Raw genomic sequence first — 12,069 nt, forward strand, 5'->3', positions numbered from 1 at the left:
CAGCTGAGGATAGGAGGAATGAAAGTAATTCAGCTACTAGTCACCTTTGAGCTAGGTGTTATTATCCTCATTTTAGAGATGACAAAATTGAGGCTCACAAAGACTTGATGACTCGCCCAAGGTCATACAGCTTCTAAGTGACGAAGCCCAGGCTCAAACCTGCTTCCCTGGCTCCCCCATCCGTGTTTGCCCAACTCTGCCCTATTCCTTCCCACTCTCTGCACCTACCGCTGTCTCAGCTCAGAGCCTGGCTGAGGATGAAGCCATTTGGCCATGGTGGCTGATAGTAGAATAGTTGTCTCATTCCTTACCATATACTTGGTGCCTGGTGCCAGTGGGTGGGAGTGCTATGGGCCTTTCAGGCCCAGGGTGTAATGTCAGCACCTCCCCCTCCCCCAGCCACCCGCTGCCCCGACGAGTCGGAATTATACTGAGATCCGGGAGAAGCTCCGCTCAAGGCTGACCAGGCGGAAAGAGGAGCTGCCCATGAAGGGGGGCACCCTGGGCGGGATCCCTGGGGAGCCCGCCGTGGACCACCGAGATGTGGATGAGCTGCTGGAATTCATCAACAGCACGGAGCCCAAAGTCCCCAACAGCGCCAGGGCCGCCAAGCGGGCCCGGCACAAGCTGAAAAAGAAGGTGGGTGTGGGGGGAGCTCAGCACTACTGCCTCTCCTCCCTGAGGAATCCCTCACCTCAAGCCCCAAGACTTCTGGGGCATGAATGGTGCTAGGTGCCAAAGACCTTGGCATGGATCACTGCTCTGGGAAGGTCTGAATGAGTTTGGGAGGCATCAGGATCAGGGAGCCTGGGGGCAAATGATCAGAGGAAACATGTCTTAACCTCAGAAGCTGCTTGCTGGATTCATCTAAGCCAAGGACTTGCGTCACTTGGTCATTTTTTTTTTTTTTTGATACCCAAGATCGAACTCTGGTCCTTGCACTTGCGCAGCAGGCAGTGAAACCGCTGAGCTAAATCCCCGGCCCTTCACTTGATCATTTATTCATTCAGCAATTACTTCTACAAATACTGGGAGTCAAAGTATAATGCAGTTAAGGAGCTCAGTCCAGTGTGGAGATTGACCCAAAACTGGACAAGCATACTTGTATATGACAAGTATCAGGATTGGGGAAGTCCTTCATCCTGCCTGGAAATGGCTTTATAAGAGGCTGACTTGTGAGCTGAGTTATGGGGAGTGAGGACAGATTAATGTGGAGGGTTCTCCCACCAATGGGCACAGCACACCTGACAGGAGCTTGGTAAAGCCAAAGCTGAAAACACCAGAGAAAGCAGGACAGATGGTGGAGGTGAAGGAGGGCCTCCAAGATCAGCTGAAGATCAGCTTTGACTTTAGCCTCCAGGTGAGGGCTTTTCACTGGTGGGTTTCATCAAAAAATGTGCTTAGTTAGATCCATGTTCAGATTGTACTGTGTCAGTGTGGGACATAGATTGAAGAGTGACTGAATTTGATGCTCCAGGAAGGAAAAAATGGGCTAAGGGAGAGGTGATTATGGGTAGGACTAGAACAGAAGAGATGTGCAGAAGAAATAGAAATAATAGACCTGGATAATCTAATGGCAAGATAGAGTCAAGGATGTCTCCCAGGTGGTGACCAGCAAGATGGTATTAACTTTCACAGAGCCAGGATGGCATTTGCAGAAGACTGGATGCAGTTGGGGCACACTGACTCAGAGGTTCCCATGAGACATCCAAGAGGAGACAGAGATATGAGGCTAGGAGTTCCCAGCACAGAGATGTAATTGAAGCCATGGGAATGAACCAGTCCTCAGGGCTGAGAATTGAACCAAAGAGCTATTCTAGGGCAGCCCTGTGGTTGGGTGAGCCCCAGGACTCGATAGCTCATCTCCTGTGGCTTCATTACCTCTTCACCAACCTACTCCCATCTGCATCTGCACAGTGCCACATTCAGGAGCCCAGCATCCAAGGGGATTTGGGTTTGACAGCCAACTAGTTCCAGTTCCTGGGTGGTCAAACAGCCCTAGTGCTCTGGAAGGCAGAGTGATTCTTCATCTCTTTCCAGCCCAAAGGACAACCAAGGATCCTTCTGCAGTTTGACATTAAGCCAAAGGGTCCCACCACTGCCATCAGAAAATGTCTTGCTCCCATCTGGAGTTGCCAACCAGAAGTGTTCAGTGGACTGCAGTGGTCTCTCTGGCCCCTTAGAACAGCAGATCCCAGTTAGATCCCTGGGGGGCACTCTCCTGTAGTTACCAGGCCTGGTGTACTTTTCATAAACATGTAGGCCTAGATGGACCTCTCCCCTTCATTCATGACGTGATCCTTTCATGCCTTCTCTTTGGGGCTAGCTGTCCCTCCAAGTTCAGTTTATACATTTTCTCCTTTGCAGACTTCCTCAGGGAATTCTTCCACTACTCATTACACCTTGCATATTTCTCTAGGCTGCCATTTATCATGCTCTTCCCACTCAATCTGTATCTCACTGTATAGCAACCATCTGCCAAGCCCAGCCTAGAGGCCAGGCTGCAGCCAAACCAGGTAACTCTGCCTTTCCAAATGTAGTCATGGAACCCCAGGAAGGACAACATGCACAGGTGGTCACAGTATCAGGCAGTTGTCATTATCTTTTTAAACAGCAACCTTCTCCCTGAGGTCCCTCCACCTGCTGGACTTAACTACAGCGTGGCTGTCTACCACCTTTCCCAGAAGCCAAGTAGTTATAGTTGCTCATTTTCTTCCACCTTGAAAGATGGATGAAACCAAGTGTCTTCCTGTTCCTTTATCTCACTCTCATCTTTGTGTACTAATCCCTAATCTTTTGAAGCTTTACCCCAGTTCAATATCTACAACCTCTTGGCCACTGCTCTTCGTCCAGTGAATACAGTCACCTCCCCGTTTCTCTTCCCAGGCCAATCTAGCATGAACTTACTTCAATTAAGTATTGGTAAAAGAGCAAGCAAAATGACTCATCATTCAATCACTGTCTTACCAGTACTCATTCTTTACCCTATTTGCCTCTGTCACATCTGCTTAGAAAAACTGCAACCCTGAGAGTCCACCCCAGGCTGCCTGGCCCTTTCTGCACCTTGAAGAAAGCACATGACCAGATCTGTCTGTGATACCCACCTGGGTAGTCTCCTGCTTGCCTAAGCCCCCACCTTGCCTGGCCAGCCTCCTATAGCCCCACATCTCACGTCTCCCTGCTCCTCCCCATGTCCATTCTCACAGCCTCTTTGTCAGACCTCTTCTCTACCTTCCAGGCTCTCCCCAGCATCACACACATACACACACACACACACACACACACACGTTTTATTTTTGGCAACCTCATTTCCTATTTCCACAAGACAGAAAGCTATTGGACTGACATTCTCCTGACTCTGACCATCCCACCTACAAGCTTTTACCCCCATCATGAGGGAAGGGTTATCCCTTTCCTACCCCAGGCCATATCTCCTTTCTTGCTACTTCACCCCAACACCAGACCACCTGCTCTGGAACTCTGGCCCCTCCTCTGGTCTAGGTCCCATCACATGTCGTTGTATTCCCCTGCTCTCTGTTTTGAAAGCAGACTGTTCCTGGACCTGTAACCTCTCCTTCCCAGCTGTCCAGTCCTTTTCCTCACATAGCAGTCACATTTCTTGGAAAACACTATGTGCCTTCACTGTCTTAACTTCCCCACCTTGTCAGCTCACTGCAGACTGTTCCCCAGTTCTCTGAAGAATGTCACCACTGACTTCTTTGTTCCCAATCTAAATTCTTATTCCCATTTATATTTGTCCAGTGAGCAACCTTTGATATTTTATATGTGCTCTCCTTAGGCTGGGGATTTAGCTCAGTGGTTTCGCCACCTGCTGTGCAAGCACAAGGACCTGAGATCGATCCCTGGTACCAAAAAAAAAATATATATATATATATATATATATTATATATGTTCTCCTTTACTTTTATTTTTTTTTTTTTTTTTGGTACTGGGGATTGAACTCAGAACCTTGTGCTTGCGAGGCAGGTAGTGGCACAACTGAGCTAAATACCTAGCCCTCTCTTTTTCAAACTTTGTCTTTGGCTTCTCTACTGTCAGCCAGGCAGGTCCAGGAAAGGGGTAGTGGGAATGCCATGTTCTGATTTCTGACCTGCCTCTCTGTCTTTCTGTCTCCTTTGTGAGTGCCTAACCCTCCACCAGGCCCTGCCTCTTGAGTACATCTACCTGGGAAAAGAAAGCCATCTAGGTAGTATTTTCTCCCTGTACTTCACACTGAACCCCCTATCACTACTGGGCTCCTCACAGATATCCCACAGGTCCCTCAAACTCAGCTCATCCAAAACAGCCTAACAGTCTGTTATCTTTCACCAAAGAGGTCTGCCTTCCCTTCTTCATTGTCAGTGGTACTACCATCTACCCTATTAGCTGACCTGGACCCCACCCTGGGCACCATCTTTTGGAAGTGACTGAGAGCAATGGGCCTTGGAATTGGACCTCAGTTTGAAGCTCGGCTCTGCCACGCTTGCTGTATGACCTTGGGCAAATCACTTAACCTCTAAGCCTCAGTTTCTTCATCTGTAAAATGAGAATAACAGGAGAACCTAAGTCATAGCTTGTTGTGAGGATGAAATGGAATGGTGCATGGAAATGTTGGGCAGGTTGCCTGACACATGAATGCTTGGTCCATGGCGGCTGCTGTAGCTGGTACAGTGTTTGGCAATGTTTTTTGAATGCATCTTATTCTCTTTCCCCACCCAAAATCAAAAGTCCTCCTCATGCTACTTTCCCCAACAGCTCAAACAAGTCCATTTCTCTCTACTTATTGCCTCTATTTTCCAAGCAGTCAGTGGCTAAACATTGTCACAAACCCAGTTTCTAACACAGCCAAGAGGGCTTATTAGGATCCAGCTCCTCTTAGCTTGCCAGCTTCATCTATCAGCCTCTCCTTTCTGACGTGCCTCCTTATTCACAGCCTGCCCACCCAGCAACAACAACAAAAACAAAAACTAGGCTCAAAAAAAAAAAAGGCTCCAGTTATACCCTTGAATGGTTTGCATTTCCAAGTGATATGTTTTCCCATTTCCCAGCCTTTACACTTGCTATTCCTTCCCTCTAAATGGTCCTTGTCTCACTTTCTCAGGATAATTCTGCTTACCCTTCACTGTCTCCTCTGGGAAGCACTCCCTAATGACCCAAGCACATGAGCACCTTGTGCTTTCTTCCCCGTATGGCACTTGTCACTGTCACTCTGAATTAAAACAGCTTGTTTGCATGTCTGTCTCCCTCAGCAGAGACTATATCTTAAAGTCAGCTGCACTCCCAGAGCCTAGCCCACTGCCTCACATTCAATGAGCAGTAAAATGCTTGGCAAATAGAAGTGAAAACTGTAGCGACTTCTGAAGATCATCCCTGATGGATTGTCCCAACTCTGCCATTTATTAGCCATAAGCCAGTTCTGTATTCTTCCCAGACTTGAGGTTCCTCATCTGTAAATTGAGGATCATGGTGCAACAAGGACAGTGGTAAGGACTAAATGAGACAACCTAAGGAAGGAGCCAGGCTTATGGTATGTAGCAGATTATACATTTCTCTGCTTTCTCCTTCTCTTCCTTCCAAAGTTTATATTTTGCCCTTCACACCAGTACTTTTTTAGACTTTTTTTATTTAGCAGCAACTTTTTTCTGTAAATGAAATCTTCCATGGAACCCCAATCCATAACAACTAGAAGCAAAGCTCTGCTGATATAAGGAGAAGCAAGGTGAAGTGCCTTTTGGGCCCTCAGCCATCCCTACAGCCTGAGCTGGAAATACTGTTGCTCACCTGAGCCCCCACTGCCAAGGCACAGCCTTTGGCACAGACCCTTCCAGCCATTCTCAGAGCTGTGAGATAGAGACATTTTTTTGTCTTCCTAAGTTACAAACTGGGAAATTAGGTTCAGAGAGAATAAGCGATTTGTCCAAGGTCCCCAAGGCACGGCTGACCTTAGTCAGTTGTAAAACCAGTGTTCAAAAGAGATGAAAGGATAAATACCTGCTGGCTAGGGCACAGGGTCACACTGTAAGTTGACTCTGAGGTGGTAGAAAGCCCTCTTTTCTCTCCCCAGATTTCTTTTCCTGTTTCTCCCCCTTTCTTCCCAAATCAACTGGAAATATGTAAGGTGGTGGGAGTCATTCAGCACCTAGTGCTCTACCACCATGTCCTTCCCAAAGATCTGGCACCTCTCTCCTGTCTGCCTCTAAAGGCCTTGTTGGCCTGCTGATGCCTGTGACTCAGGCCACAGATTGATTTCCATTCTCTGGATCCAGGTCTGTTGGAGACCCTGACTGGCAGTATCTAACCTATGAGAGCCTCCCAGCCCTCACCTAGGCGAGGAGGCTGCTTTTACATCTTGCAATGAGGGCCAGGTCTAGCTGTCCATTTTATACCATGGGGCACACTTCAAGTGTGACCTCAATTACTTAAGGCCAGCTGAGCAATGAGAGGCCTTTCTACAGGAAGGTTGCCCTCTTCAGTAATACCCAGATACATCATCAAGAGGCTACATGCATTCCCAGCCACTCACAGCAGTCTCATCCACTGGTAACAGTCTTTTTTTTTTGGTACCGGGGATCGAACTCGGGTCCTTGCACTTGCAAGGCAGGCGACGGAACCACTGGGCTAAATCCCTGGCCCAACAGTCTTAATAGCCCCCATATCTTCCTTCTGGTAAGATTGCATAATATGGCTTTTCTCTTGCCACCTGCAGAATTGAAGAGACTGCCTCTACAGCATCCATGTTCCCAGCGTACACACCACTTTGGTGTTCACTCTAGAATTATTGTCCCCACTTCACAGATAAGTTGACTGGTGAATGAGTAAATTATGCAGGAACACCCAAGCTTAGTACCAAGAAGCAGATCCTATCCCCTTGACTCATAACATTTTTAAGCTGTAGGACTAACACTGAGGCCCAGGATGAACAAGCTGCAAAAACCCTACCTTCTAGGGGCACATCTGTACCTTTGTTCAATACTGGTACTTGTCTGATTACGTCACCCTCATTCCTGCAAGATGGTTGAGCAGGGAAGGATCATGAGACTGCCTCCAGCAAGTTAGTGGCAAAGCTGGGCCCCAGGCTGATATGTCAGGTGTCATTTTTTGCCTGACAGCTGACAGGCCCTGCTGAAACTACCTCTTGTATTGACAGGAAAAAGAGAAATTGGCAGCAGAAGCTCTGAAGCAGGGGAATCGTGTTTCTGGAAGCCAAGAGCCAAGGCCTGCCAGGGAAAGGCTATTGGAGTGGCCTGACCGAGAACTGGATCGGGTTAACAGCTTCCTGAGCAGCCGTCTGCAAGAGATCAAGAATACTGTCAAGGACTCTATCCGTGCCAGCTTCAGCGTGTGTGAGCTCAGCATGGACAGCAATGGCTTCTCTAAGGAGGTAGCTGCCAAGCCTGAGCCCCAGACTCTACCCCCCTCAAACCTCAATGGCTCCTCAGAGCAACGGCCTGACATCAACCTTGACCTGTCCCCTTTGACTTTGGGCTCCTCCCAGAGCCACACATTACAAGCTGCAGGCGAGCCAGCCCCACCATGGGCAGAAATGAGCGGCCCCCACCCACCATGGACAGAGGTGAGGGGCCCCCCTCCTGGTATCATCCCTGAGAATGGGCTAGTGAGGAGACTCAACACTGTGCCCAACCTGTCCCGGGTAATTTGGGTCAAGACACCCAAGCCAGGCAACCCTAGCTCTGAGGAGCCAAGTCCAAAGGAGGTCCCAAGTTGCAAGCAGGAGCTCCCTGAGCCTATGGCCACAGGTGGAAAGCCACGGAAGGGCAAAAGACAGGGCAGTCAGGCCAAGAAGAGTGAGGCAAGCCTGGCCCCCCAACCCCCAGCCAGCATAGAGGCCCCCAGTACCAAGAGCCAGATGTCTGGTCCCAAGCAGCCAGCCAAGGGCCCAGAGCCTCCCAAAGTGGGCAGCTGCACTGAAGCTGAAGAGGGTAGCCGGGGAAGCCAGCCAGGACCAGGTTGGGCTGATAGCCCCAAAACTGAGAAGGAGAAGGGCAGCTCCTGGAGGAACTGGCCAGCTGAGGCCAAAGTACGACCTCCAGAGCAGGAGTCTGTGCAGCCCCCAGGCCCATCAAGGCCACAGAGCTTGCCCCAGGGCAAGGGCCGCAGTCGCCGGAGCCGAAACAAGCAGGAGAAATCAGCCTCCTCGTTGGGTGAGTGCACCAGGAACCAAGTGGCTGGCCCCTCACCGCAACCAGGCCATGGGGTGGAGGGCAGTCCTCTCGTGTGGGAAGTGCTGCCTCCAGAGCATGACCCCAGAGGCCTGGCCACGGGCACTGAGCCCTCCTGGCTGTGTCTTCCTAGACGATGTGTTCCTGCCCAAGGACATGGATGGGGTGGAGATGGATGAAACTGACCGCGAGGTGGAGTACTTCAAGAGGTATGTGTGGGCTGTCTGCTCTTCAGCTCCATGAGGGAGCCCATGCCCAAGCTCCGTATTATATCTGGGGCCTCAAAATGACCTGTTTCCTCAGCCCTGACCCCTTGGGAGACCCCACCACCTTTCAGGCCCTGCCATACAGCCTGTCTGCTCAAATCCAGAGAGCCATTTGGCAAGATGGAGCATCTGGGAAGATTTAAAGCATGGGGAGAAAGAACCAGGGCTTTCTTCAGCTTTATTCACTTGCACTTACTCTGTTTTGCTTGGGCTAGGCTCTTGGAACAGTGTAGACCAGTGATAGCAAACCTTTTAGAGCTTGCAATAATACAAACAGCCTGCTGTGGCACATGTACCGTAGGTTCACCACCACTGGTCTAGACAGAAAAAGATCCAGAAATATGCAGCTTGGTATTAATGCCATTAGAACCATAAAAGCATGATGGAGCTGTGGCATGGGAGGCTCAAAGGAGAACTCCAAACCAAGCTGGGGGCAGGGACGGCACAGGCTAGGAGGCCTTCCTGGGATGGGTAATACCCAAGAAGACTCAGTGAGCCAGGTAAAGCCAGAAAGTATTTGTGACAGTAGGGCCACCATGTACAAAGGTCTTAGAGTAAAAGAAGCAGAGCATACTTAGGGAACAGAAGCCAGCCCAGTACAGCTAGAGAGTGGTACAAGGTGAGCAGGGAACTTGTATCTCAGGGCAGTCTCATGGTCTTCATTGTCCCTTGGCCTCATGGGCAGTGGTTCCTAAACCAGCAAAGCTCCCATAACTGCTAAACCCTTTCACTGGGGAACGACAGAAGTTGTAGTCAGTTTATTTAGTTTTGGGGTTTTGTTTCCTTTGCTGGAGATTGAACTCAGAGCCTTCACACTGAGCTACATCCCTAGCCCTTTTTTCTTTTTGAGATGGGGTCTTACTAAGTTGCCCAGGAGGGACTCATACTTGCAATCTTCCTGCCATAGCCTCCCAAGCCACTGGGATTATAGGTATGTGCCACCACACCCAGCACCAGCTGGTTTCTTAGCAGGACAATGTCTAGAAGAAGAGTGCGCTGAAGAAGGGAGAGAGTCTAATTGCGCTTCTCCCATGTCTCCTAAAACCAACAGGTTCTGTTTGGATTCTGCAAAGCAAACTCGTCAGAAAGTTGCTGTGAACTGGACCAACTTCAGCCTCAAGAAAACCACTCCCAGCACTGCCCAGTAAGGTAAAGACCCCAGGTGTTACCGGAACCTATCCCCATGTGCAACAAGATCATTCTCTGCTCTCAATCAAGGGAGTTGGACTTCAGTCTTGACAGCCCTGTTGCCTCACCTCTACAGTACCCGCACAGCAAACTACAGTGTCCGAAGGTCTGAGCCCCATCTCTTCCTGAGCCATTCACCCTAGGTCTCTGTCCTTCAGCCACTCCTCTCTGCTAGGCCTTCCTGAACCCTTCTGCCCATGTTCCTGAAAAACCCTTCCTGGGCTGCCATCCCTGGGCTATCAGTATGAGGGCTCAACCTCTTAAGCAGCTGCATCCCACAGTACCCATGCAGCAGTAGGCCCCGTGGGGCTGCCCCCACCACTCATATGATCATGCTGGGGCTTGCATCCCACTTGCTTAGCCTGATTCCTCCATGCAGAGTGCCTTCCAGTTGAAAAAAAGTGAAAGTGGCCCACCCCAAGGAAGCAGTGAGGGGCAGATGAGATAGAGCAAGGCTTTGTAGGTCATTTAAACACAAAGGAGCTGGGCATGGTGACACAAGCCTGTAGTCCCAGCACTTGGGAGGCTGAGTTAGGGGGATTGCCGTGAGTTTGAGGCCAGTGTGTGAGAAAGCAGTCCTGGCACAGACTGAGGACCCAGCTCAGGCTGTGTCCCTGGAGTCTGAATGCAGAAGTGGCCTCCTCCAGTACTTGCTAGTGGGAAAACAGATGCCAGCAGCCATTTAGGTCTGGCCTGGAAGGATGTGCTACAGCAGGGGTCCTAGGCACCTCAAGGATTGTCCTACATGGTGCCAGAACCCCAGGACTGGGGCTCTGTCCCCCAACAGGATCTTAACCTTCCTCTGGTAGAAGTAATCCAGGAAATCCCTTCAGCCTTTTCAGCCCAAGGAACAAAAATATGAGCCAGCCATTTCTGCCTCCATAGGAACCCAGAGTTGGCATGGGGAAGATGGAGCACAACCCATTGCTCACTGTGATCCTGCTCTGCTGTTCTTTCTCAACCTTCTTTAGGGCAAGCTTCTTCAGGGCATCCTGAGGCCCCAACTGCCAGCTGAAGGTCTATAGTTTCTCCCTCCGTATGCCCTGCCCACCTGCCCTGACCCTTGCTGCTCCTTCCATCCTGGACCAACCAAAAGCTGAATGGATGCCACGCTGTGCAGGGGTGCCTCAGGACCTCTGCTGAGCTGCTTCCTGGTGCTACGCAGCCTCCATACTCAGAGACTGGGCTGGCCTATGGGCCAGGGGCTGATGGTACTGCTGGCCCAACATTGCTCTCTTTGTGTTCAGTTTTATTGTTGTTGTTTTTTTTCAATTCTTTACTTTTGATACTGTGAAGATCTTTCATGCTGAAAGATAAAGCAACATTTGGACACAGAGTTGGTGTGATTCTGATTTGCTGGCCTGGGCAGGGAATGGGGCAAGGGATGTACTCAGAAGCATTGGCTCCAACTTACTAGTCGCTAACCTTATGAAGCAGATACTATATTTCACCAGCTTGGCATAGTTTTCTATTTCATGTTCAGGATTCCTCAGAACAATCTTAAGCCACAGTTAACCCATTTTGTAGATTAGGAAACTAAGGTTAAAACAGAAAAGTGACTCAATTGAACTTCATCTGACCAAGTAGGGCTGACCACAGGCCCATATTTCTCTGGTATGTGTCCTTTGCTCCTATTGGGTCTGAAGCAGCTCTTTCCCAACATTGTATTGGTTTCCTTCTGCACAATCTGGGTAACCTGCAGCAGGATGGATGTGAGAAGAGATCTGGGAAAGGTTCTGAGGCCTGCATGGACAGTGGACCTGAAGCTTGGCTGATTGAGGCTCTTCACACTGACTTAAGGTAGTGGCAGTTGAGGGTAAACTTAAGTTTTTATAAATGGTCTGATTTCCCAGTGGGAATGGGACATGGAGCCTAAGGATTTGAGTTAAGACAACAATGAAACAGTCTAAAACCTCAAGCAAACTACCTCACCTCCCCAATGGAACTAGTTTGTAAATTCAGGTTTTAATATAAGGGGTTTGCTAAGAATGCCTTAAGTCCAAACTGCCTCCCCTCAGTAGTTTTCTCTACTAAAACCAACTCAAATTGAGCTTATTTGGGGAATGTCATATCTAGAGAATTACAGCCACAGAGCCTTGTATAGGACATTATGAGCAGAAACAGCACTATCCTTGCGTTTTGCCCACCCAGGATGAGCCCAGCCATGTGGGTGTCAGCTTCCTCCTCTGAAGAATACACAACATTGACCAAGGCTCACAATTCCTAGTTCCTGGCCTATCCCAGTCCCCAAGTGTGACCACTTCCCTACAAACCCTTTATCAGCTGTGTTCCTCTCTCCATTTACACCAGGTTCCTACAGTCCAGCTGAATTGGTACAGCTATCTCAAATTCTGCTTCATTATGCCAAAGGTGCAGGTCTGATCAAGCACCCCATTTACCAACAGAGAAGGATTCCTTTTTTTTTTTTTTTTTGA

The 12,069-nt window shown here is 49.4% G+C and overlaps 1 protein-coding gene across 17 annotated transcripts in view; it reads left to right on the top strand.

Moving 5' to 3' along the window:
- The window catches only part of Fam193b (family with sequence similarity 193 member B), a 33,327-nt gene extending 22,357 nt beyond the window's left edge, over positions 1–10,970 (top strand). For 15 of the 17 annotated variants that reach the window (XM_013078052.3, XM_021238755.2, XM_087194744.1 and 12 more), the window contains 5 exons: positions 400–639; positions 7,148–8,162; positions 8,314–8,389; positions 9,498–9,595; positions 10,606–10,970. In XM_013078052.3, coding sequence (XP_012933506.1) covers positions 400–639; positions 7,148–8,162; positions 8,314–8,389; positions 9,498–9,594 — 1,428 coding nt within the window. In that variant the 3' untranslated portion in view covers position 9,595; positions 10,606–10,970. Of the gene's footprint in view, positions 1–399; positions 640–7,147; positions 8,163–8,313; positions 8,390–9,497; positions 9,741–10,605 lie in introns of all 17 variants that reach the window. The other 2 variants (XR_002387110.2, XM_004836231.3) reach the window with 2 other exon arrangements.
- The last annotated feature ends 1,099 nt before the right edge of the window (positions 10,971–12,069 follow it).

This window comes from Heterocephalus glaber, unplaced genomic scaffold (genome assembly GCF_053883595.1).
Source record: "Heterocephalus glaber isolate CG9 unplaced genomic scaffold, H.glaber_assembly_v1.0 deba00001606, whole genome shotgun sequence".
Taxonomy (NCBI): domain Eukaryota; kingdom Metazoa; phylum Chordata; class Mammalia; order Rodentia; family Bathyergidae; genus Heterocephalus; species Heterocephalus glaber.